This window comes from Branchiostoma lanceolatum, chromosome 5 (genome assembly GCF_035083965.1).
Source record: "Branchiostoma lanceolatum isolate klBraLanc5 chromosome 5, klBraLanc5.hap2, whole genome shotgun sequence".
Taxonomy (NCBI): Eukaryota; Metazoa; Chordata; class Leptocardii; order Amphioxiformes; family Branchiostomatidae; genus Branchiostoma; species Branchiostoma lanceolatum.
In genome coordinates this window covers 2,907,825-2,934,820 of record NC_089726.1, presented here as the reverse complement: position 1 = coordinate 2,934,820, position 26,996 = coordinate 2,907,825, and the positions used below count along the sequence as shown (strand labels likewise).

General features: G+C 42.4%; 1 protein-coding gene across 1 annotated transcript in view; it reads right to left on the bottom strand.

Moving 5' to 3' along the window:
• The window catches only part of LOC136434416 (gamma-aminobutyric acid receptor subunit beta-1-like), a 34,601-nt gene extending 8,205 nt beyond the window's left edge, over nucleotides 1–26,396 (bottom strand). The window contains exons 1-6 of the mRNA XM_066427205.1: nucleotides 26,213–26,396; nucleotides 26,013–26,110; nucleotides 24,123–24,190; nucleotides 12,542–12,762; nucleotides 6,034–6,116; nucleotides 3,663–3,800 (exon numbers count right to left, since the gene is read on the bottom strand). Coding sequence (XP_066283302.1) covers nucleotides 3,663–3,800; nucleotides 6,034–6,116; nucleotides 12,542–12,762; nucleotides 24,123–24,190; nucleotides 26,013–26,110; nucleotides 26,213–26,295 — 691 coding nt within the window. The 5' untranslated portion in view covers nucleotides 26,296–26,396. The remainder of the gene's footprint in view (nucleotides 1–3,662; nucleotides 3,801–6,033; nucleotides 6,117–12,541; nucleotides 12,763–24,122; nucleotides 24,191–26,012; nucleotides 26,111–26,212) is intronic.
• Between the last annotated feature and the right edge of the window lie 600 nt (nucleotides 26,397–26,996).

The window sequence follows — 26,996 nt, the reverse complement described above, 5'->3', positions numbered from 1 at the left end:
TTTTATCGGCTCCATTCCCCTTGATTTAAGGACATTGTGGTTAGAAGCCGAAGTTTTATTGTCTACAGGAAAGATCTGAAAGCGATGCTTGTAGGTGACGTCAGCAACCTATGACCGTGGCACCTGTACTAACAATAATAGATCTACTGTTAGATCTCGGCTAATGGACTAGTCCATCCGTGTTACCCTTCATCCTGTCGTTTGCAAGGTTACCAACCACGTGACTCTGACGGCATGACCGCTGCACCAGCCGAGCTTGACTATCATGCCCATATTTGTGCTTGGCTAGTGATGCATGTTACCACCAACGTCTACGGCGTAGCAATATTCGTATCAACTATTTTCGATATGCACTTTAGGCCATGTTGATTTGATTATATGGATGACATCCGCGCACGCATCAATTTGCGTCCATTTCCAAAAATAAAAATAAAGTTTTCTACCATATCGTAAATCATGCAAAGCAGCTACAAAATGAAACAATATATGCTGTAAATTGCAAACAGATATTTCGGAAAAATGGATTCTAATGTCGAAGAGGGCAAAGATGAAGATGTTAAATAACAAAAGTGAAGAATCCATGATTTGGTATGCCATTCTCTGTGTGTAAAGTCATTGTGACAACCTTCTTGACCACATAGATTTCATAATGAAGGCAAGTTTTTTTTGGCCAAACTTTTTTATTCATTTGCACGCTCGCATTATTTTTGGGAACCTCGGGGGATTAACATGGCCTTAAATAAAAAAAATGAAAATGTTCCGTGTTACAATCAGTATGCATGGTCAAATATTTGATGATTTCTAGTATAGCGATATCGCCTCCTCGACCACGGTGTAGTTGTGTCCACTGCCTACGTCCATTATTGGCGCTACCTTCACAGACACAGCGACAAATCAATTTCCTAATAACTCCAATTGATCACATCTCTCAATGGATTTGCACGTCTAGGACTGGTACGATTCTTAACCAGGGCCCGGGCAAATTGACGTGCAACTTCGATTGAACATTTGCTGTGCCTGCCAAGTTGACATTGGCAAGCCTTATCTCGAGTATTCAGCAGTCTGATCCCGGATGTGGACGATTACAAAGGGACTTACGTAAGCCAGACTGATAGAGGGGATGAAAGGCTCGGAGCCGCGCCTACCTCGTCCTGCTGTGAACTTTATTAGTATTGATGTTGATGGGTATCATTTTGGTCTGACCAACACATTAATCATTAGATGACAACAAAGTCGACGGAGTAGAGGCAATGTGAATCCTTTATAAATTACCACCCTCATACATGTAAACCTCCCCTCTCTATATAAATATACTTATATATATGCAAAGGGTCAAAGTGAGCTCTATATATCTCTCCCTTTGTCTCTCGTGCGTTCTTTCTCTCTCTTTCTTAAAGAGAGATATCAATCGGGGATTATAAATTTCAGGATATTTCCTTAAAATACACAACTTTTCAACTTCAATTTCTGTTGCTTTAGATGGGCCTAACAAATCCCATGTTTTAATGGGACATCACCCTAAAGCACATAACGTTACATGTTTAAAATGTAGGGTCTGTGTAATGAATATGGCATGCATCATTAAGCGTGGAATGTCCAAACCTCACGAACCTGGGATTTCAAAACGATCTAAGATAGGTCGAACATGACATAATCGGCAATCAATTGGCCAATTACAGGTTTCTGCGGATCCGGTAGGCTGCAGATTCAGGTTAGTGCTTCATCAAATCGATTGGCACCAAATCCCAACTCATTGTCGGCAATGCAAGCCTAGTTCTGCTCTAAATATGCTTAATTTGTAATTACATATCTGCCTGTAAGAAAAACTTTGTGACAGACCTGAGTCACCATATAGATGGGCCTTATGTGTCAGACACTGTCGTTTTCGAATATAACATGTTTCGCCATGGCCGATCATAACGACACATTTTTTCGTAACTTTTGACAACTAGCTGCTATTGAAGAGTAAAGTCGTGTCCTAGCCATGGCAGATGCTATACGTCTGATGTAAATCAGGGTTTTGCTATGGTCAATATTGACCGACAGAGGACATACTTGATTTGATTTGGATTTTCATTTCTAGATCTTAAGATTCACCATGGGTGATGCAGCGTTGATGTCTTCTGTATGTTCGTGAGAAAATGCTGATTTTGCGGTATTTCAAGACAGGCACACTGGTATCCTACATATGCCGTACCTGGACAATATACACTATATTATAGGTTATGCAGTTTTCGATGTGAGATTTCATATTTGGGCAACGAATTTGCTCATAGTGCTTTATCTTGCAATATCCAAAATGACTGTTACAATATTTAGAAATAAAAATCCTAAGGTTATTCAAGATTTTTTTTTTGCGTGAAATTCGTTGAACGCTTTGTTAAATTTTAGGTCCCAGAGAGCGCGCGGTGAGAGCGCCGTCCTAGTGGAATGGGGGTGTTAACAGATGAATTCATACTAGAAGAATACGCTTCGTATGCTGATGTTTTTGGCTTCTTTCCATTTTTCTGCTGGCTGAAAAGGACTGCCTATTCGGGCGTGTTATGAGATAACTTGATTGTGTAAAGTGATAACTATGAAGCCAGTGAGCCGCAATGGCCAAAATATGTCAATGTCTAGAGGTGAAACATAGTGTATATTAGCAACTTGCCAATGTTATTGCCCTTTCTGCTGCTATCAAAAGCTACAGGAAAACATGCTGTTCATACAACACTAATAAAGCACATGTAGGTTACACAAATAAGACGTCTTGTAGCTGACATTGACATGACCTACAATAGGTTTTTCAGATTTAGATATGAAAGCATCTCTAAAGAAAATAGCTCATAGTCAATAGACTCATTCTTCAAGCTAACCGACATCTTTCACACATCAGTCTTCCCCAAGTAAGACATCTGGAGCCGCGTAGTTACTGTTTAGAACTTTTATTCAGCCTAGTACCATGACGGGTTTCACCGTGACAGCTTTTTCAATTGTACAGACTAAATGACACAAGTACACGGGGTTCTCACTTAAATAGCTTTTCAGTGCTTTAAGGAAAATGGCTATGTCACATACCTCCGAAATGTGATAAGATGAAGGTTATCGTGATGCCGAAACTATCATAGTTGAAGTTTATGGCTGGATACATCCGATGGATATTAAACATATATCATTCTATTGTCTGATGTTTGACGGCAGGATAGACGAATCGTAGCTACACACTTTTTCATCCTTTCGTCAGAAAAGGGAAAAAATACAGCCTTGGCAGTAAAAAAGTATTGCCGGGGCGGTAAGAAAGTATTGGTATACCATTACTGTTTTGTATGTACATTGGATTGCCACGGAGGGTTTAAAATGGGTCTGTTGCAATAGCATGTACTAAGTGCTCATTTGCTTTATTTCAAAACGAGTTTCGGCTAGCTCTCTTTCTCTTCCTTCCCTTCACTTTTCTAAAACAAATTTGTGTGTGCAGTGAACCTAACAAACTTTTCGAGAAGAGTAAGGGTGACCCGGTGGTTGAAAACGCGTGTCATGACGAGACTACTATATGTTTGCACGGATAGCCTTGAGATTATAAAGCCAGTGCCAAGAGATCTGGGTCACATTTCATTTTTTCCCCATTTGTGTGGTTAGCAGTGTGTATTTTTCATCAGCGCAGTGTGTAGGTTTGTAGCACCGACCTGTTTCGTATTTCTGCACCTCGTCGGAAACCTCGTGGTCCCCTACCCAGAACTGCGCAAGCTCGATCCGCTCCAGACCATGGATGGACTCGTTACCGTCCTTCCATTTGAAACGGATGTCCTCAGTCGTGTATCCATCTGCAAAAGGAAAATAGAGTCGTTGATATGTTATGAAGGGATCCTAAACTTGAAGTTTTAAAATATGTTTTTGGCACAAAATGATTGACGAAATGGATCAACTGTGCCAAAAAGCTCCACGACTATGTTCAGGGCCATTTAGGCTGAGGAAGATTGGTGTTGTTCAGTTGATATGTGGGTAAATCCAAGTCACTTGTCAGGCTCAATTTTCTTTTCATTCTATGTCTCTAAAAATAGGCTATTGTCAACGAATGTTTACAAGACACATCGAGGGGTATTCCAATCCCTGCTTTAGTTTATGTTTATCGTTCATTTTTAAGAGTTGTAAGTTGTCTTCACGACAACTTTGGGGTAGATCATGAAAATACATCGATGAAACATCGTTCACTTTTCCATGTCACATTTCTATACTTTATCCACCCATTAAAGTATGTCCAGGGATAATTTATCCAACCAGCGCTGATCACACTTTATAATGCCATGCAAAAATTGCATCATCAGTCGTAACAACGGGACTACATGGAAACTTCGCATTCCTCTTCACGATCTAATGGGACTACATGTAAACTGTGTGCCTGTCTTTACCAAATCTATTATCTGTATTGAAAGCGTAGTAAGTCGGACAAATGTTCTTTCCAGAAGAATTCAATTTGTGGGTCGAACCTGTCATGAGTTTTTAGGAATCGTAAAATCAAATTAATTCATCTCTAGGGATGAAATTCTTTATAGATCATTGAAACACGTCACTGTTATCTGATGGTCGCTTGGCAGTTCTAGAATTCTGTTATGAAGCCCCATTAGGTGGGCACAGATTGTACAGTTGGCCGTCGACGCTTGATTACAAAAACAAATCTGGTAACCTAATATGGCAGCATCCATCCGATACCTTCCGCTCCTTAGTGAGATGAAATATTGAAATTGTTTTTTCCACTTCACCTGAAAGTATTTTCGGTACAGATAGTATATCTGCATGCACAGAGGTTAGCACGACAAAGTGAAGGCAATATGAAATGGTCTGATTTGGAAATTATTCATCCTGAAATTCAGCTGGGTGAGACAACGTGTACAGCTTTCGTCCGGGACAATTTGGCATGGTATCCAAAAGTTTGGAGGAGTTCGCGATATCCTTTCACATTCGGTCTCAGTTTGAAGAATCATTTTTCATCGGGTATTGCCAAAGTGTCATTGGTAAGATAAGTGATGAGTTGATTTCATACACAGAATGATAAGGTTGAGCTTAATCTACCAGTGTCGCAACCAAAGTATCCCAAAATAGAAGCAGCCTGATGATTGGGTATGACCGGCCTCTGTTGGATTTATAGGCACCTGTTGTCCTTGATAGCTTTCCAATGTGACATTTACCTTTGCCTTCTTTCCTAACGTTGCATTTTTTTTTCGTAATAGAATAGAGTATCAAGACCTTCATATTGGATCGCGACATAAAGGCATTTAGCTTTGTCGTAAACGGAGTCAAAGCACGAACCGGAAAATCGAGTTTGTTGTGTGCACCCGCAAAGCTAAAGTAAAGAGCAATGTTTATTGTTATTTGTATTGGACTAGCGAGGCGATAAATGCTTTATCAAAGTAAGCGTCCCCGTTTGGAAAGTACTTGGGACAGTAAAGGAATGGGGCCCGTGAAATGTAATGACGAAAGTATATTGTGAGTCTGTGTAAGAATCACGGCACAGCAATGTTAATGTCTTTATGACTTCTTTGAGTCATGACAACTACTTACACTGATGACTTCGACCGACACTTACTTTGTTTATGGGTGCTTCTGTAAAGCTGTGAAATGTGAAACTTGCTTTTTGACTGTCCCTTTTGGGCAAATACAGACACGAAAAGTATCAAACTGACAACCAATCATTCTGAAAGAACCTCTCAGGTCGGCGAGGCTTAATGCAGTGTGGTGGCTCTCTATGATCGGTCTGGGCCAGATTGATGTGTATAGTCCGCAGTGTTGACAGGCGTGATACGTTCTAATGCCAAATGTGCTAAAATACCACTCTGCATCACGGTAGCACGGCTGGCATGATTGCTGCCCGGGCGGAAATCCCCGCCTTCCCGAATCATCCTAGCGTGTTAATTACTCATCACGCCACGTGATGAACACTTCTTCCTCCGGGACTGACAGACCATCAGGAGAGGCCATGTCCACAAGCCGTTCATTGTCAGCTCTTTGCCGCAAGGTTAGCTCTATTGGGTAATGCTAATGTCGTAGCTAAATACTCACAGCTTTCGAACTGCAGAGGGCAGGTCTGCACGTCCAACGGGTACTTCCGGAGGTCCATAGGGCAGGCCGCTTTGGCAGTGATCCTGAAATAACACGAAAGGTGCATGGTTGACTCACCCAAACCACAGAAAAAGGTCAAGGCGTATTTGTGGAGCGTCGGTGTTTGCCCTATTCACAACTTAACTAAGAATCTGCCTCAGGGTTGTGTTGTCAATAGGGCTTTTCGTTTAAGCTCAGCTGGTATGCATCAAAAAGAAATATGTCTTATCAATTTTGATGGAACTACGTATACGGCCAGACGTTAAAGTCTGCGAGTCTTATTAGGTCACTGGTGTTAAAAACGTTTTTTTTTCCCTCATATTTGCTGTGAAGTTCCATGGCCCCTTTCAGAACTAACATTTAGGACAGCCGCGGGAATAGCTGAATTGGACACAGTGGGTTGTGGCCTTATTAGAAGGCGCCACTCTTAGACACAACCGCAGCGCCGTAATGTGTTAGTACGATATGAGAGTGTGGAGTTGAATGGGCGGAAGAGATGCAAACGACAGTGACCAATTGTGGTACGGTAAAGTGCGCAGGTTACTCTTCTGGGGGTATTGAATGCGAAAGGTCTGAAGGAAGGAGATGTTATGGATCAGCATGTGGCGCTTTCCTGTCCACTCCGTCATCATCGTGTCCCCATTTCCACGCTTAGGACAATCTATACATGCCGTACAACGTGTTCACTGCAAACTTCAAGCAGGGCCTAAACTTTATACAGTGCGTGGCAAAGTGGAAATGCATTTCAACAGTGCCCACCGGGGCCTTTAATTGATCGCCTGATGTTTACAGGTGCCTCAGACATGATGTAGTTGATTCCCTATTGGCATCAAAGCTACACCTGGATGCTTTTCGGTGTCATGGGCGGGATCATGCTCATTGCCATTCCTCTCTAACTCCGTGCAAGTTGGGTCTGTATTGGTGTGTGCCCATACTTGTCTGAATGCCTTGTCAATAGAAGACTTGCCAGAGTGTCCGGAAGTAAAGGTCAGAGTCGGTAGAACCAGTCATGCATTAGACGACAGACAGCCCATGGCTGCTTATTCACGATGAGATATTGTTTATTTGCCTATTTAGCTGAGTGTGTTTAGGCAATGTGGCTTTGGCTGTTACATATTTTCCATATGCTAGTCACGTTCCACGTAAAGTAACATGACGTGATCAATGGACACATGTAGTGTTAGTCAAAACCTTATTTGCATCATTAATGAACTACAATACATCAAATAAGGTATTCGAGAAACTGAATATTTCATAGAGTCGTGAGATCTTCAAACTCTTGATTCTAAGTGAACAGTGAACCAGTTTTACACTGTCTGAAGGCGGAATGCTTTGTATTTTGTAATTGTCGATAATGACTTTGGGTTTTGCCAATGGTGTATACGTAGAAGAACTTAATGCAATAATTGCCCAAATCCTGCCCGATACAATTTAGTAAACATTTTAACGTTTTAAACTGTGCGCGATAATTATATAAATAATCCATGTACTCTCACAACACACTTCAGTCTTTTGATTACTAGTGTGAGATGTTGTGTCCATTATCAAATAAACCATTCATTATCTAAATGATAAATTGATTGATTACAGTACGCCAAAAATAATTACTCAAGCAACTTGATAAAATTTTGAAACAGTCAGACGTTTCAGGTAGCATCCGCTATCTCTCGTCAGTGATTAATTACAGTGTCTGCAACTCAAATTTTAATATAACCCCCTCCAATCGTGTCCTGTTTCCCAGTCACACATTGCTGTTCAGACGGGTCATTATGTTGGCTGACGCCTTAGGATCAAATTGGCCAAATAGGACTGTGCGATAATTGACTTGAAATTGGGATCATTCTTTACGGTTTATGTGTCGCATGGGCATATTACTGGCACGTTAGCCTACATTTTCCTAATGACTTTTTATCCACACCGGCGGCATTTGAGAGTTATTTGCACTAAATGTGCGCTTAACGCCTCATTTAAAACAACCTACGGAAGTCAGCTTAAACTTTGTTGTGTTCAGAAATAAGAAGTTGAATTTTGCCTTGTTAGTAGACTTGTATGATCGAGACTTGTTACTAATGGCATTATTCATGTATCAAATTCCAATGGCATTGTAGCTCAATCTACGTCGCAGATTTCTACTTTCCAAGCCACATTAGCCATACTGGTGTATTAGATTTCAACATTGCCCGAGCTGATATGCCATACTGTGTCATGGCATGCCGAATATGCAAATAGTATAACATGAGGAAATGTTGATGCAAATCTCCTGTGATGTATCTTACCTACACATTTGGTGTAGCTCACATTTTATGAGCATTATGCAAAGCTGACTTTAGACTATACACTAAAATTGTCTGAGCACAATTTGATTACGATCGCTTAACGTTGTTTCTATATAACAACCGATCGTTAGTGATGCTAATATAAATAGATTTTGACGTGCGTTGCGCTGTGTTGTGAAGCAACTTTAAGACGACGCTGTTATTGCAAAGTTCCCCCATGTTAATATTGCTTGAATATAATTTTATCTTCTGCAATAATGCCCCATTTATTGATAAGCGAAATTACTTAAAGTTTCATTTTATTACTGAAGCAATATCTAAATGATAGATAGATATAACATGTATACTAGTAGCTTGGCCCTTGGTCATATGACTTGGTATATTATCTGGTACCTAGTACAAATAGTGACTAGACGCACACCCATTACCATAAAAACACACAACCACTGTTGCGATACCATAATAAAATCTATTTAGCAAACACAGACGGCATTTTCGCCATTACGGTAGCTTACAGCCTCGTATTTCACTAGATAACATGATGTACAGTTCCTTTATTTTCAGGCTGATATGTACGCAATTTCCTGTGTACCTACGTGGGTCATCACCTCTTGGAATGGACTCCTTCTACTCCGAAATGAAAGTTAACTCCTTTCCGTACCCCATAGGTAGATATTATGTTCTATGTGATAGCTACTGGCAAATGTCCCATAAAAAGTTCCGGTTAGATTGTTAAAACTATTTCGGGTCCACATGCGAACGTTTCAAAAGAATTTGTTAGTCAATATTGCATGAGGAAGGGGAAGTAGTCACATGACGTTCCTTGTTTCAATATACTAGGGATTTCGAATGAGATCTTATCCATAGATATCACAATGGTAGATGCTAACGTCTCGTCCATTACAAAAACGTCTTTTTGTAAGGCAGGTAAAGTCCTTAATCTTATAGTATATGAAGACGTCGACGCTGCAATACCAATCCCCCATTCACAAATGACATACTTGTATTTCCCCAGGGCGTTATCGGGGCTTGATTAAAAAAAGCAATGTCTTCCCTCTTCGCAATATTGCAGTTCTTCGCATTGGTGCCGCAGCTGCAGAACCGAGATAAGATTTGGCAAAGGAAAGACATCCCTTCTCCACTCGCACGCTGATATCTTTGTAAAAATTAAAAGGAAAAGACTTATATTGCATCAACAGGTTGCCATGTACTCAGATGCACTCCACCGAACTTCTAGGAGGACAACTTTTGATAGATGGTGTTGCGGCGATAAAGTAGGTTTGAGAAAGTTCCACAGTCGAACTAAATTGCCAATGCGACTGGGAATGGGACAGACGTGTATGTTACCCGGTGTGTAGGGTCGCGATCTGGCGGTTCTAGCACTACCATTTGTTGAACGTCCGCTGCGTGGAAAGCTACAATTCAACCTCGTAAATGGTTCGACGATGCCCATTCTCAACACAAACCACACGAACATCAGCCTCCAAACTGCGATATTCTGCGGAAAACAACTCCGAGACAGATTGACCCACCAACACGAAACGATGTCAGTGATCTCTCTCAGGCCGAACAAAAATCCGTTCCAATACTTCATCTGTAACGGCGAAACTACGATGGCCTTTCAATCTTTGGAATTCCCACTCTGAAAGAAAACTCGTTCCTACCTTTGTCACAATGATAAACGCTAAGATTTGTCAGCAGTAGAAGATGTACGTCTTGCTCAGCTGATGATTGAGCGTAGCCAAGACATATTGGAGTACTCATATGGTATGATTGGTACAGATTGCCAGGACTTAGGCCTTCAGTTGTGTAGAGGGAACCTACTGGTTTTCTGGTCTGTTCCACATTACTCTTCTACCCGGCAAATCCTTGGTCTGGTTATCATTGGAGTAATGATGGACAGCTCTGACCTTTTCTACGACTTTTCCTTGAACAGCTTTCACTCTATTCTGTTCATGTGACGGCCCTGCACCAAAAGCCTACAAGTTTGCGCTAGACGTTTGCATCTGACGGACGAACCAAAAAAAATGCTTAAACCTTTGGTGTTTGTTGCCCTACGATAACTTGAGTAGCAAGAATGAAAAGTAAGAAATAAATTTGCGCTAGATGCTTGCATCTGACTTTCAAACCTGAAAAAAAGCTTGCAAGTTTTGGTTTTGTTGTCTTACGATAACATGAAAGGCAAGAATAAAAATAAAAGGAGGAAAAACCGGATTCCTCCACAGGATAAGAATTATCTTCCTATTGCAACATTAAGCTCTGAAAAATTAGGAAATAGCTAGACGCTAGACGTTTGGATCTGACCTAAGAGCTAGAGAGTAAAAAAAGTTTAAAAGCTTCAAAGTTTGGATTATCTTGTTCTACGACAAATAGAGTGGCAAGGATAAAACGGAGGGGCTAGATTTGCGCTAGATGTTTGCGTCTGACTTACAAACTAAAGAAAAAAGACTCATTAATTTTGGTTTTGTTGTATTGCAATGACGTGAGAGGCAAGAATTAAAAAAAAAAAAATAGGACAAACCGGATTCCTCCGCGGGATAGGAATTATCTTCCTATTGCAACATTAAGCTCTTCTCCAAGCCAGGCTTTTCGACCGGCCGACGGCTGCCCTGATTCTCATCAGCGGCTCTCCCGTAAAATTGAATGTCATGCTCGTATCGAAAATCGAATGTCACCTTGGCTCGTCGTTTGTCTCTATCACGGGACGCGCTGGGAGGAGGATGGGCGGACTGAAGATGAGCCTGCCATCTTTCTCCACTACGCCTGATAATGAATAGCAGTGCCCACCACGCAATGCTTTCAAGACCACATCGCTATCCATTAAGAGCCCGGGCCTGTCGGAAGGGCCCGGCAGGATGTATGGAGCAGGGAGAGAGGTTGAGACAACATGGTGACTTGGCTGACTCCTTGGAGCCGCTTCGTACTTCTCCTGGGGGTACCGCTCTGATGTGGGTTCAACATCAATTCCTCGTGAGCGATGAGAAAACCGGCATCATCGGTATCTGCCAGCTCGCCTGGGGATGTCTGATTGTCGTCAAGGATACCCACGGATAACGATAAATGGGGACATTGCAGGGGGTTCGGGTTTTGAAGGGAATAACTCAAACACACAATGTACACAGCCCCTTTGTTAGGTTTCCATTGTATGAGTCATTTCGCTTTGGTAGGCCGTTATCGCATTCGTACACATCCAGCTTGAAGCGACCGATGTTATGGCATCGGTATAGATCACCAACGTGCGGTGAGAGTTCAAGGACCGTATCATAACGTGTACATATAACATACTCAAAGGCATCACTTTGAACATTTTTCCTCTTAAGGGTTCACAATGTAAGACCAATATAGAACAAATTGGATTTTCCCTTTTAGCTTTGGATTTTGCAATACGTTTTGACTTGATAATCGATGCATATGGTATGCGTTAATGTTATTAGTATGTTTTTATCTTATTGCTTTGTCAATGCATACAAAATAGCAGACGTCGTTAAGTACAGAATTGTTAATGAGGTTATCTTAAGTCTGCAAATTCTTTGACAAAAGGGGAAATTGCTTGGCGTAATGATGATCTTTTTAATACAGTCAAAACCCCATGTTTAGTTTTGAAATATTGTGGTGAATTAGAATTACCATAGTCAGAAAAGTTACCGACTCTGACAGGGCACTGCTAGCCTAGTGCAATTTGGAACGGGGCTTGCATGTTACATTACGTTACAGTTGACTATGGGAGTGAAGAACAGCCAAGTAAAATTCATATCATCATTAACTGTAAATGTTTCTGGCGGTGAAAGCAGTGTATGCCCTTGAAAACTACAGAAGCAAAGTTTAACGTGTAATCTCTATAAGTTTTCTATTCCCCAATTTATAAATATTAAAGGACCTTTGAATGACCAATGTAACAGATATTTAATGACTTTTAAATGACAAACAAATACATAGACAAAAATAGTTATTTTATCTTATTTATCTACTTATGTATTTTTAGATTTCTGAGTGCAAGGCAGCATAGACCACTTCTTGGTACTGAGGCAGCATCTATCCCATTGGTCAGACTAACTCATTAGCAGAGGCAGTGGTTAAGAAGGCTGCTCGGGAAATACCTTACCCCATTTAGCCAGAATGGTTTTGATTTGCTCAACCTTTTTGATTAAAGACAAGGTTTGCTTTAAAATGAAAATGGCAGAAGTTTACTGTACCTCAAACCATACAGCAGTCTTCCGTCCGGAAACAGACGAAGAAGTCGGTTGTCGACGGTGACTTTGTGCAGAAACGAACTCTTCGCATTCACCAAGAACGTGTCCGGGACCCAGAGCCGCTCCACCAGCCGTCCGTCAAGGCTAAGACTCCGGTTCGTCTCCGAGAAATGTAGCCTCTCGTCCCTCCAGTACTCACGAAGGAATATCGTCAAGGTGTAATCCTAGATGAAGATACAGCAACTATTACCTTGTTTCACTTATCCTCATGAATATCCTTATTCATTCAACCAGTAGTCAGAGCAACGTATCGATAAATTTAGATTTAGTATATATGTATGTACTGTCATTTAAGGGACACCTACTAGTTTTCAATCCTAGACATTTGTTTTCACAGAAAATACCCAAGATAGAAAAATGAAGCCTCATTTTCTTTGTGTAGAAATAAGTATGATTTACGTTCACTTACTAAAACGAGATGCTGAATAAAAAGATAGTGTTTCTAACGTCATTATTGTACCGATTTACAAATACATGCTGTTTCTGTGTCAAAATAATACAGATTTTCTGTTGAAACGTAATCGTGTTATGCAATTGATAGCTTTATCACGGTCCCATTCCATTTCGAACAGAGCATTACGACAGGCAATTTGGCTGTTGCCCTGCTGAGAACAGCATGCCGTAAGTTTACCGATTCACAGTCAGGAGGTAGGCGTTACTATGACAAATTGTACACCGTTAGCTAAAGTTTGGAGTGAGGTAATCGGAGTGGGGAAGTTTCTTGGTAACTTGTTGGATGTCCCTGCATAATGCGTAAATTTTCCAACAGCACTTAGAGGAGCTCCGCTTTGCTATGTCCCTATTAAGGTGATCGGACCATTGTGATGTCTCAGTTATGCCGTCGTGGGGCCAATTCCTTGACCTCCAGAAGCTTGTTTATCTCTGTCAGGAATCGGAGCCCGTCTCTGGGGTGTCTGGACAGTGAACCAGGCAGATCTGTGAGCTTACGCCCGTCCCCATGTTTGGGGAAACGTTAAGAGCGATCTGCAGGAGAAACTAAGCCCGTATGTTAGGATATCACAAAGATATTGTACAGCCTTGCTCTTGTCTAAATGCCGTCTTTCAAGCTGAATTCATGACGGGATTCACTGAGACTGCAAGAGCGGAAAAGAATAATCGAGCCCCAAAGCAAAGGAGAAAGAAAGGGTTTTCTGCCTTAGGCTTCCAGTTCGAGAAATGCACAGCCGCACATGCAAAGCGAGTCTCGAAAGGTTAACTGTAAGTGGTGAGGGAGATTTGGCCTTTCAACATATCTGTGAGGCAAAGAGAGCTAAAGAATGACTTAGAGAATGGCACTGCCGATTGATGAAGTTCCATGGTCTCCTTAGCTTTGGGGCAACGCTGCCGTCTAGACACTCAGACTTATCATAAGACTAATGTTCTTTGCTGAACCTTTCTTGTGGGCCTTCATCTTTCCTGTGTTTAAAATTAATGTATAAATATAATTCAAACTCTACAACTGTATAAAATTTTATCTAGTTGTAGAGTTTGAATTCTGTTTATATTTTGATTACCTGGATGTCTAACCTTCACAAACGTACCTGTATATAAATGGTATTTTGAATTGCAAGGGAAAGAAAAAGAAGACGGAGTATGTAATTATCATCGCATGTATGTTAGTATGTCTACCGTGTTAATTTGCAGTAGAGTGGTTTTGAATACTAAGCACTTACATATCGTCTGTGAGCTGGAAAACAAACATTTTCAATTGGACGATCTGCGATTGTATTTACGTTGTTTTCAGTTTAGTAGTGCCGTGATTCCAAGTTAAATTCCAATTAAAGTTGGCTGTGTAGCATATTACTATGCGATAAAATGTAGAATAGAACGGGTCCAGGAGGAGTAGGGATACTGTTAGAATATGCTCTCCTGTGGATACATGATGTCAAATGTAGGTAAGGGTTGTAAGTATCTAAACGTAAAAGGCACATTTGACGAAGGTTGTGGCTTTTATTGGTCTTCAATGTTGGCGTGTATTTTTTCCACTTTCACTGTGAGCTAGGGGTACATGCATCCATTGTAAATGTCAATTACAAAGCAGCGCTTTACGTAACTACAAAACGACTGGGACATCTGTATGAGATTTGGTGGAATGTTTTAAGTCAAGGAATTCCACAAAGAAGAAAGTGATGGGATTAAGACTCAGGTAGAACCTTGGCGCTGACGAGACTTCGTGTCGCTTTTTAATGGAATTGATAGAATAGCTTTTACCGACTTTTCTCCCCTAATTGTCAATTAAACCTGGGCGTCTGACTGATGATATCTTCATTAATACGTTCATCTCTTCGAGAAGTCGGTACTTTGTCAGCGGAGTCTTGTTATCCGAGCTCATTACTAAAGCATGCCTCCATCCTTGGCCTCCTTGGTACGTCTACCAGTTTCTCCGCGGAATCCGCCCCGTGGGACTCCCGCGCCCCATTTGCTTGCATGGTCGATACCTGGAGGCTGATGCCTGCTGCACCGCTCCTCAGCTGCGGAAAGCGGTGGGATCCTGGGGGGCATCAATCATGGGTTCGGTTTGCTCGTAGAATTGCCGTGGAAGCCAGCCAGGAGAAAGTACTATTTAAAGTCCAATCCTTACTTATTTGTGTCCTTTTAAAAAGTTACTGTACTGTTTTTTTTTTTCTTAAAGCCCATTTAAGGGGTCAAGGTCCTCTAGAACTTTCGCATGAAGAGTTACTATACTTTTGTTATTTCTTTAAGCCCTTGCTCAGAGAGGGTAAGGTCCTGTCAAACCTGACTTTCTAGCACTAAAGCATGTTTGCAAACAATTTCACGGCGTGTAAACGTGATGCGCATATGTTTTGTCCTTCACATTCGGTCTTTGTTCGTCAATACTGATCAGGGTAAATGTTTAAATTCACATCAGCCCGAAAGCCTCAGCTATGGCTAAGACACGGCTTTACTCTTCAATAGCAATTAGATGTCAATTCCAAGTTACGGTCAGGCATAAATCTGTCCAAGTGCCCCCGAAGAGTAGTTATTACATGACAGACTACCGACCTATGGCGTAGGAGCCAGACACTCCGCTAGTCTGGACAGCACGAGGGCTGGAGTATCATATACATATATCTGTTACTTTGTATTCCTTCCTGTGTGTATCTCTGCCATCATAGTTACTCGCTTTGAGAATTGTAAGGAACAATGAATTAGATACGGCCACAAGGGAATGTCTACCGATCAGACATAAAAAAAGTAAGTCCCAAGTGTACTTGAGCTTGTACGGGCGAAGTTTTGTCTTGAAATGAATTGAACAGATATCTTTAACTGCTCCAAGTTCTCATCATATCAGCAAAAATCTGATGCTTTGCGGCATCAATATCGTTCTAAAACATGAGTGATCGCGATATCGTTTTTAACTTTCTCAGAAATATGTAACTGTCTAAAAGTGTGTAATTTCACACGCTCTCAGTCCGTGTTAAGTCGCTTGTAGAAACAGGACACGTCGCTGCACATTGGATGTCGCCTCATTTTTCACGGGGAACCATCTTTCCAAGCGCTCGTCCACACATAATCGTGCTATGCAGCCGCTCAAGGCATAGACAGCTAAGATCTCGTGATGAAAGAATTGCCAGGAGCGTAACGTATCTACGGCAACACCGGTCTGTCTAATAGCTGACGGCGTCGTCTGCCGTGAGACCATGTCCCCCAGAACATCGCCTTCTCACGTTAACTACAGCCTGCGCTGTGTGATTTACTTAGATGTATTATTTAGGACGACGCTGAAATGACAGTGAACGATGGCGTGATCAGTTTGCCCACATTTGTAAAACTCTCCGTGGCTTTTCTCTAATCCCGCGATTACTTGACTAGAAAGGGACGGATAACGCTTCGGAAAGAAGAGGGAATTTCTACCGGACGTGGCCGCTTGGCGATAAGGGCCATGGGATCATTCCTGAAAGAACGCTGTCCACGTGCACAGCTAGCTGCATGCATTCATTTGTGAACTATGATTTATAACAATATTACAGTTTTTTTATTGATCCGGTAACAATCTTCAAGCACATTGCAGCACTTTGAACACGCTGAGTTACGTGCGTGGTGTTATACACTTTTAACAGATAAAACACATTGAAGAAAGAATAATCATATTGTAGACCAGAAGGGACCTCAAACTCATGAAGTCAAACCATGCTAATCAATTGGAGGCTGTGTAACTGAATAGCCATCCGAAGTGCACCCAGTAGGTAACCGTAGGAGTAATGCGGGTGTTGTAGTGCCTTTCAACGTACTCAAGTAAACATCCTCGATCCCATTTTACGTCCTTTCCAAAAGACGAATGCAGCACCAACCGGCATGCCCTTCCCCGGATTCGAACCTGGGTCTCCCAGTTACCGACGAATTAGAATTAGCATGACATTCGACTCGGTAGCTACCTCCGTAAGACAGAGTCATGATTATGCCACTGGCTACAGACCGTAGGCAGTTACCACCGTAAGACACAGGGTTATGTCTCCAACACCAGTATCCTATCCACCATCACCATGCTTTATTCACTCTGCTGATGCAGAATGTATGATGCAATCATTGGAAGTAGCACTTGGGGAGAGGAGATCCGTCTTGAAGTAGTGCTGCTTTGTTCGTGACTATGAGCAGGAGGAACGCATTTTCAAACTTTCAAAGAATCGCACATTGGTGTTACTCTTTGTTGCCGTTGTCGCCAGTAGGCTATTATATAGCCCCAGGGCTGAATTGGTTTGCATCTACTCGTGACGTCTCTATATAGTGTTTGCCGCGGCGTGTGGGCGTATGAACGGACGGGTTAATGTAGTTGTCGCCACAGATGAATCGCCCATCGTCCGATCTACCGCGAATACCCGCTTTTTATGCCCCATTAGAACTCGGCATGTTTTACGATCCTCTTCATCCGGTATCAAGAATAAGTTTGGCCCTGTCCTGTTGTAAAGCTGAGTGACGTGATGTAACGATACGGCAGGCCACATACGGGACCGTCAAATGCCTTTGACTAGCGTTGCCGCCATAGCCGTAGATCACTGAATAGAATCACTCTCTTCTAACAGTAATCTTGGAGAGCACAATGTTGGATCAAACATGCATGTAGCATATACATGTACATACGCACGTGTGGCCCAGGACGTAAAGACGTCACTGATGTGAAAAACGTTACCTGAAAAACTTCTGCCCTGTCCTGTTGTAAGGCCCTGTGACGTAATGTAACGATACCGCAGGCCGTATACGGGACTGTCTGTAGGCCTTTGACTAGCGTTGCCGCCATAGCCGTAGATCACTGAATGGAATCACTCTCTTTTAACAGTAATCTTGGAGAGCACAGTGATAGATCAAACATGCATGTAGCTGATATCTACAGGGACCTGATATTACTATAATGACACACGGCACCCTCAGCTGCCCAATGTTTGGTAATCCCTAGTCTCTACCAGACTAACTGCGTCGGCTGTAGCAGTATAGGGATTAATCGCAGGCGTAGTTACGCGGGGAAAATATCAATCTTACCGTGAGCTGACTCTACTGGCCAATTATTACCTTTTTTGGCCAAATTCTACGATCCATCCCCCCGCAGGACGCAGGACGGCCTGGTGGAGGCCAGTTAATTGCAGGGTATGCACTACCTGGCGCGGACGGCAACACAGACGGATGCCACATTTTAGTTACATCCAACTAGGACGGCAGCCTCTCCGCGACCTAAAATCTGACAGAGCAGTCAACGAATTTCATTAGATAAACATTTTGACGTCTTTATATGAGTTTTGTGGGTGTTTTTTTGTCTTTTCAGTAATAATACTTTTCTACATTTTACACGATATTCCATTCATGAATTTGTGTTGATATCGTTTTCGTTTAGTTTACGTTAAGTTTATCTTTGTACTCTTTATCCGTGACTCCTGCTCCTCCAATTCACTTCGAATTGTTATAAAGCGGCCTGTGTGGCCGAACAAGCACTTCACTCACTCTCACTCACTCAGGTCCGCTTGCTCCCGAAGGGAGCGTGGCGCCTCGGCAAACCCTTCTCCAAGCCGTCCTGTTCTGCGCTATCACCCAGGCAGTGGCGATGGTGTGACCGACTGCCTGCAGGTCCCTGTTGATTTTGTCGGTCCAAGTCCGTCTGGACCCAGGCCGCGCCCAGGTGGGGGGGGGGGGAGTGTCCAAGGAGACGGAGACGGGCAGATCGGAGTTTGCCCGACAGTGGTGGTTGGTTCGACCTCTCACATAGGATGTCGTTAGAGATGTGGTCGTACCACCTGATTCCCAGGATCCTCCTCTGGCACTTGGTGTCAAAGGCATCAAGCACTTCAAAGTAAAATAAAGGCCTTGACTTGACTTGAATTGAAATCAAGGGTTAGACAAATCCAATTTTTGTATCTGCATAGCCGATATAACCCATATTCATCGTAACATACCGGCGTTGTAGGTCGCAGGGAGGTTGCAATGCAATCGCCGTCTAGTTGAATGTGTACCTTATTTAGAAGTTGATGGATGATTATGAACTGCAACTGTTGTCCAACTGACAGACATTGGACTCAGCGAGTTCTCGACCAGCCATCTGGACTTCTTCAGGGTATAGCTGAGAACCCAATTGCTCAGCAGGTAGTTTAATGATGTTTCTGATATACTCTTAATTTTAAATACAACAAAATGTTGGCAACCGATAAATTGGCACAATTTAAGCTCTTTAAGCATCATTTCAACAAACTTAACATTGATAGTTTCAAATCGAACAATGTCAGTTGGCATTTACCCTATTTGTCTTTCCCTTACAATTAGCATGTTTATTTCATGATACTTCTGTTTTTAATGCATTGACCGAGAGGATTATTCTACGAAGTCGCTCACGACCCGAAATCTCTGTTCTCCAATTCCGCCAACCGTTCACTCGTTAATCTGCCGAGTATCAACTGTTACAGCGCGGAAATCGATCGATCGTCGCTGATTGTAATTTTGGACACATGCACGGGGCTGTTTTACGAGGTTGGACGTCAACGAGCTAACTTCCCTTTAATTATCCCACTATCGTCCACAACAGCGGAGTCAGCCGCGATGTCGTTTATCAGCTTCAGCTCCGCCCGTTGCTGCAGCAGCTGACGTCACTGATTTTCCTTATCTCACCGCAGCAATGTCTTCGGAGGCCCGTAGCCAGAATCGATGGTGGTAATTGGCCGGCGTGCCTAATTCCATCCTTCAGGCCCGTCCTGTGGCCACGCACGTGTGGGCCAGGACGTATCGTAAAGACGTCTCCTTTGATATTAGCTCAGCAGTGTCCGAAAGAAAAATTGCATATTGTCCCCCCCCCTATGCTATGGAACAAGGACCTTATTTATTGTTTATTGCAGGCTACATCCCATCCATGGCCCAGGACGTAAAGACGTCACTGATGTGAAAACGTTGCCTGAAAAAGTTAGGCCCTGTCCTGTTGTAAAGCTGAGTGACGTGATGTAAAGATACCGCAGGCCTGATACGGGACTGTCTGTAGGCCTTTGACTAGCATTGCCGCCATAGCTGTAGATCACGATATGGAATCACTCTCTTCTAGCAGTAATCAAGGGGGGCACAGTGGTGGATAAACATGTATGTAGCATATAAATGTATCTACGCACGTGTGGTCCAGGACGTAAAGACGTCACTGATGTGAAAAACGCTGCCTGAATGTTAAGAAAGAGAGAATGAAAAGAAAAATCCCTCACAATCCACTCTAGCAAGTATTGAGCCATAGCTAACTGGTTATAAGAGCGGCAATTGGCCATGTTCCCAGCCGTACCCATCATTTACGCGTTAAGGACTCATACGCTACTGTATTATCTCTGTGTGAAGGACCTTCCGGGTCAAAATGCCCCGCGAAGGCTCTCACGAATTACAATGATGATAATACGGTGTTCAGCATGGCAAAGAAGTTCACAAATCAATACTGAGCTTCACCTGAATGGTTCGTCAACGCTTGAAACAAGCTACTCTTTTGAAGTCAACGTAACAGTGCATACTAGATAAAACACTGCAGACACTTTGTTCGGCTATGAATCAATTATTATTAAAAATATTTTTCTTTAGGTTCTGCTACTTTCTGAGGGGCATTTCTTTAACAGTGGCGTTGGCGTGGCGTAACGATTAAAGCGTTGGGCTGAGAACTAATAGGTTCCGGGTTCGGAACTTGGGTTCGATACCCTCGATAAACCTGCAATCACGGTGAAATGACGCCCACAGAGACTCTTGCCTAAATCTGTCAAAGTGTGCCAATGCACGTTTGCCACCCAAATCCGTATTTTTGTTTCTTCTATAAAGCAAACGCTACCCTCAAGCAAAAAATATTGCCGACACGTCGTTTCATTAATCTTTTATTGTCTCTACTCCTACCTTTAATGAAACCATAAAACAACCAAGATTGAGACATAATTCTACCTAAGGTAATATGTTTTTGTACTTCGTTATTGCATATAAAGTGTGTGATTCATATGCGTGCGTTGCAATTCGGACACCCTATTTTTATTCGGGTACAAACTTGATTGGCAAACATTAGTTGTATTCTGTTGGCTTCGTATACTTGTTTGGCGCAGGAACATGCTGGACGCGTGAAAATGGATTTGATGAATGATTTGCCTCAAACAGTGCACCAAGATTTGGCATGTTACATCCCCGAAAGAGCTCATTAAAACGTGCTCGTCTAGGCTGCTCTAACCCGCAGCGCACAGTAGCTACTGTTTGTTTCTTGTTTGACGAACACCAGGAGATTAATCAGACAGCTAAGGAAATCATGGCCTGTAGCAGGTGTTCTTGGAGGATTTATTAGTATCTAATCACACTGATGACCTTTTCTGCCATTTCTAGGGTACTCTGAACAAATTTGTTGTTTCCGTTAGAATTTCCGGTAAGACTTTTATTCTTGAAACGATTATCGTGTTAGTTCAGCAAATCAGAACTTTGGAGTGTACACCTAGTAGCTGATTCGTAGCTCATAACTTCGTACGTATTTCATGACAACGTGGATTTCTTCTTGTCACAATATTTTGGTCTATTCTTCAAGCAGAGGTTTCGATCGGGGGGGCTAGTACTAGTAGGCAGCGTTAAAAATACCGGTCATTACTAGCCCTCCGATCGAAACCTCTGCTTGGATAATAATTTTGAACTACTCGTGACTTTATCTGAGTCCTATTTGCATGCTGTTATTCATCCACACTTTAGATTTACATAATAGAAGGGGGTTTAAATGTGCAGGTAATGAAGGAATCTATCACTATTAGTGTGAAACGGTGGCATAGATTATAATAACAAGCAGTTCTCGGAAGTAAGGTCTATCTTGTCCTACGTAAAATGATACTAGGTTATCAGTTAGCTGATCAACAGCAGTGTCTAACCAACATGGACGTACATTACAGAAATTTAGACTTTAAGCTATCAGAGTTCATTATCTAAATGGAGGCTGAAAATACTTAAGGGAAATCACTGGTGTGATAAAGAAATATCCTAAGGCGAATGTGGGTGTAGGATGGAGGTAATTTGAAACATAACGTCTCTTTCTATATTTCGTATATTTATTAGGCAATCCATAATCTCTATTCCTTCTGTGCATGTTATCAAACGTTGAAAGTGTTCACATACCCAACGTCATGGGCAAATGTCATTTACAACAGTAACAAAATGAAAAGGAACTCTATAATAGAAGATCGTACATTGCTAACATATGCTCTCTAGTTTGAACGTGACAACGCAAACATCAAACAATATTTAAATGGCGCTACATAAAGTTCTAAATTGCTAGACAGTGGCCGTTCATAAAAATAAGTGACAACATACAGAACAAAAGATACAATAGAGTTATTCAATGTTCCGAATATCCAGTCCTTCTAAACCGAAAATACGTCAGGTTTGCTATGTTAGTTTAGTAATTACGGAGTCATTTTATAAACATGAATTGGTATTGAATTTTTTTTATTTGAATTGAATGTGTTAGAATTGTGTGCTTATTTGTTAAAAAAGAGAGAACGCTAGGTACCCAAAAAAACAACTCTCCCAATAAAATGGTATGGCGACCCTGTGACGCCATAATTCAAGAGGGCGGCCACCACACATGCCAACGGATCAAACAATGGTTTTGCTACGCAAACCTGTAATGACATATGTTTATAGAGTACTAAACCATAATGAATGACGCACTTAGGCGAGCTCGCTAGGAGTGATCATGTTGTCAGCTGTGAGGCGGAGAATGTACAGTAACCGCCATAATATGTCTAATCTAGGCACAATAGACAGCGTGATGTACCTCTGCTACAGAACATGATCTAGCGGGCGAAAAACACGGTCTAGCAACCAGTTTGACTCCTTCAGAACAAGAACAGAGCGCTTTAAGAAAAGCCAGATGCCCTACATGGCCATGCGTCTGAACAATGTTGTCTCTGCCAGCTCCTTGTGATAGTGTAATGCCCACGGACATTTTGTGTATAACGTAATGTAACAAGCATCTATGGTAGATTCTTGACTGTACTTGTACATTAATATTTTATTGCGATCGTATACGTTAATTTGTTGACTATAATTGCTATTTTTAACACTGTAGCACCAGCGCAATTCAGGGGAACCTGCGATGCTGTTGTTTGTTGTCTGGAAATGTTGTGCAATAATAATAAACCATTCATATATACATATGTACATATATGATATTCTCAAATCCTCTCAAAGAGAACATAACGTCCCTAACCCGTCCATTTCTGACATAAGAGAACATGATATGTGTACTTCAGGCACAGTTAGACATCGTAGTGTACTTATGCTGTCCAAAATATACTGAAACCATCTCAGACGTACTAGACATAAGAAAGATAACATCGTGTCGTCTTCCTCCCCTTACACGATATTCCATTTATGAAATTAAGGGTTACACAAATCTAATTTCTGTATCTGCATAGCCGATATAACCCACCTTCACCGTAAAGCCCCTGTCACATTTGTGCCTATGTACAAGTCCGCATGAGTTGCGCATTAACATGTTTTTGGTTGAGGTTAAGTTTGCAGTCGAATGAGTGATTTCTTAGTTTCGATCATTAGGCTGCACAGCGGTGGGTCAAAGTAGAAAACAACCTTTTACCCGCAAGCCAGCCGTTACATAATATATTTCTTTCGACACAACTAAATGAACTTATATGCGAGATATAACCTTAAATACGCGAACAATGCCGTTCTGGTGACGTGCTGGCCTAAGAAAACGTACTGTAAAGGGGGGTGTAAGAGGACGCACTGTAAAGGGGTGTGTGTGTAAGAGAACGTACTGTAAAGGAGGGGGGTGTAATAGAACGTACTGTGAAATGGTGTGTGTGTGTGTGTGTAGGAGAACGTACTGTAAAGGGGTGGGTGGGTGTGTAATAGGACGTACTAGTACTGTAATGGGGGGGGGGGTGTAAGAGAACGTAATGTGAAATGGTGTGTGTGTAAGAGAACGTACTGTGAAATGGTTTGTGTGTGTGTAAGAGAACGTACTGTAAAGGGGTGTGGGTGGGTGTGTAACAGGACGTACTAGTACTGCAATGGGGGGGGGGGGTGTAAGAGAAGGTAGGGTACCCACCATGTCCACCTCCGACACCCGATCGATGCTGGCCACCGACAGACTCATGTCCACCAGCAGCGGAGGTCCTGCAAAAGAGACAGATGGAATAGTAATCAGTTCTACGAGTGGAGAAGCCCGTTATGTTTAATTTCTATTATAATCAAATCTAAACCACTGGATTGATTTTCAAAAACAATTCTCCAATTAAGAATGCCGGATGGCCTTTAAAGGCATCCAGGGCATTTTACGAGGCTTGAAATTTGAATGAAAAAAGTCAAATTTCTAGTCATTCCTACACATAGTACGATTCAATAGCATTATACCATTACATATTGATATTAGAGGAGCAAAGATACGATGCCGTTGTTTGGCGAGAGCTAGAAAATTCAAGCCATGATAGACTGATCGTGACTGTCCATCACAATTAGCGATTCGACAAATGAGAGAGAGAATACATGTCCGTCAAATATTTGCATTTCTATGTTTTGATTTTGCATTTCTACGTTTTGACGGAGGTGGGTGGAGTTATGGTATAGGTCTATTCACACTTGGCGCGTGAAACTAAAAGGTCATTATGTAGCTTATTATAATCAAATCTAAAGCACTGGACAACATGTATTTTTGTTTTCACTGATAAAGAATGCCGGATGGCACTTAAGCTAACCCTTCAATCATATGTAATTCTCAAACATTTTTCCAAAGACTTGTAAATGTACGTTATGATTACGTTATGGCATCCAGCAATAAAAGAGCAATATATCTTGCACGTTCATTTGGTGAATAGATGAACTCAAGGCGTGCAAAGTGTAGAAAAAAGACCAATTCCAACAGCTCAAATGTTGCCTCGCCAAACATGACCACTCCAAATTACAATTTGATGGTCAAAAGGGCTTCTCACAAAAAGCACTTGAACGTGTCAGCTACTTATAGAAATATGTTACTTTACGACTTCTTCACCAAAATGCTGTATATCATTATAATAGTTTAAAATGCGCAGGAGTAAATATTGATTTTCTCCAGCACTGGTGATGTGGTAGCGGTCATGGGTGATGTTTTAGTGGTCGTGAACTAAATAGGAGTCGAGGACGTGCAATGATGTCGAGGTAGTCGTTTTAGCATTCTAATATTTTCCCAGAATGGCGCCTTACTGGAGACCATTCCATTCTCAGCAAATAACCAGTGGTGAGTTGTAGATCTTTGTTAAGGCCTGGTCGCTTATCTAGTCCAGCGTACTTGGTCGTTCCTGGCACGTTTGCTGGCTGACAGCTGGGTTATAACACAGACTCATACAGTATAGTCCTTGTTGTAATTAGGTAACACTCGGGTAGAGAGATGCGGCCCGTTTCCTTTGATATTAGTTCAGCAGCGTCCGAAAGAAAAACTGCATATTGTCCCCCGCCTATTCCATGGAACAAGGACCTTATTTATCGCAGGCTCCATCCCATCTTCCTTCATGCATTGGTTATATGCACTATTGCGCTTTAGTGTGTCATAGATTTTTCCTGGCCGTGCGCTCAATGTAGCAAACTGGAGGCAAGCCCATTTCAGATTGTGGCTAAATCTGGTACAATTCTTGCATGGTTGGAATCATTATGGGATCGCCTATAGATTTTGCTGCAGAGGCCGATGATAGCGGTCTAAGCCGGCAGGGCTTAAAGCTTTAGAACGCATGTGTCCGTTCGTCTAGCTTTTCTGCCGATAACAAACAGTCGTTGGGAACGCACACCGCTCACAAAGTCAGAGTCGCATGGGGTCGTATGTCGGCAAATGCCAAACTCAGTGCTTTCATTCCGCTGGATATTGCACTAGTATCTATATCAAAGAGCCTTCCTTTACACACACACCCTAAACCCTTCGTTACACCGTGCTGTGTTAGGGTTAACGAGGAATAAATCTGGGCGTCCTTACCTCCAAACCCCGGGCGGAAGTTCCTGTCGTAGCCTCGCACCTCCAGCATCTCTTCGACGTCAGGAATGTCGGCGTCGCCCGGCGCGTTCTGCCACGTCCTGCCGCAACACAGCGTTAAGGTCTTACGTATGTGCGGGGAACGTGAACTACACGGACAGGAAATGCAAACCGAAGGCTGTGGAAGTAGCGTGTTAACTCACCTGTGAGGCAGGGTGAAGACTGTGACGAGGAAGAGGAAAAGGGCACCGACGGTACAACCGGAGTCCAGGAGAAGAGTTGCCATTCTGCAGCATCGCTATTGGTATTCAGGGCGGCGCGCACGTCCAGTTTGCTCCGCGAGTGTAGCGTATTTGTATAAGTATGAACCCATCATGTTTTATTAATAAGTTTTGGTGAGTCACATGGCGGCTGCGTGTTGCGTCGCTGCCTAGTTCTTGGTCGATGTCAGCTGGTGGAAGGAAGGGACTGTGAGTCTGTAAGGAATCAAGAGATGGTCCATCCAGATGGCTACCCTGATCAGATTGGTACGGTATCCAACGATTTAAAAAGCAGCTGTTTGAGACTTGACGGCAGCATTGACAGCAACCCTGTATGACGTGCTAAACTGCACAGATGTACTTCGGGGTTCGGAACAGGCCTATCTAAGATTGAAATGAAAGCTCATGTACTCTGTACGTAGAAAAATGCAAACTTAAGCCTTTTTGATCCCACGCAACAGAACTGAGTAGGTGCGGCCTCCTGCCGACAGGTGGATTAAAATGTTCAGGCTTTAATCACGGTTCAGTATCGTCCGGCTATCAATGTTTAGATGAGAACGCCAGGACGGCTGTCTGAAGTTGGACTGAACAGAAGGAATACGTAAATGCATGTGCGTATGTAGGCGGCTGTACTTCCGATCGAAATTCGTCTTACGAACGCCTCCTTGTCGAAAGGATGATTAATGGTACGGTATCGGAAAACGTCCTGAGCACGCAGAAGTCTCGG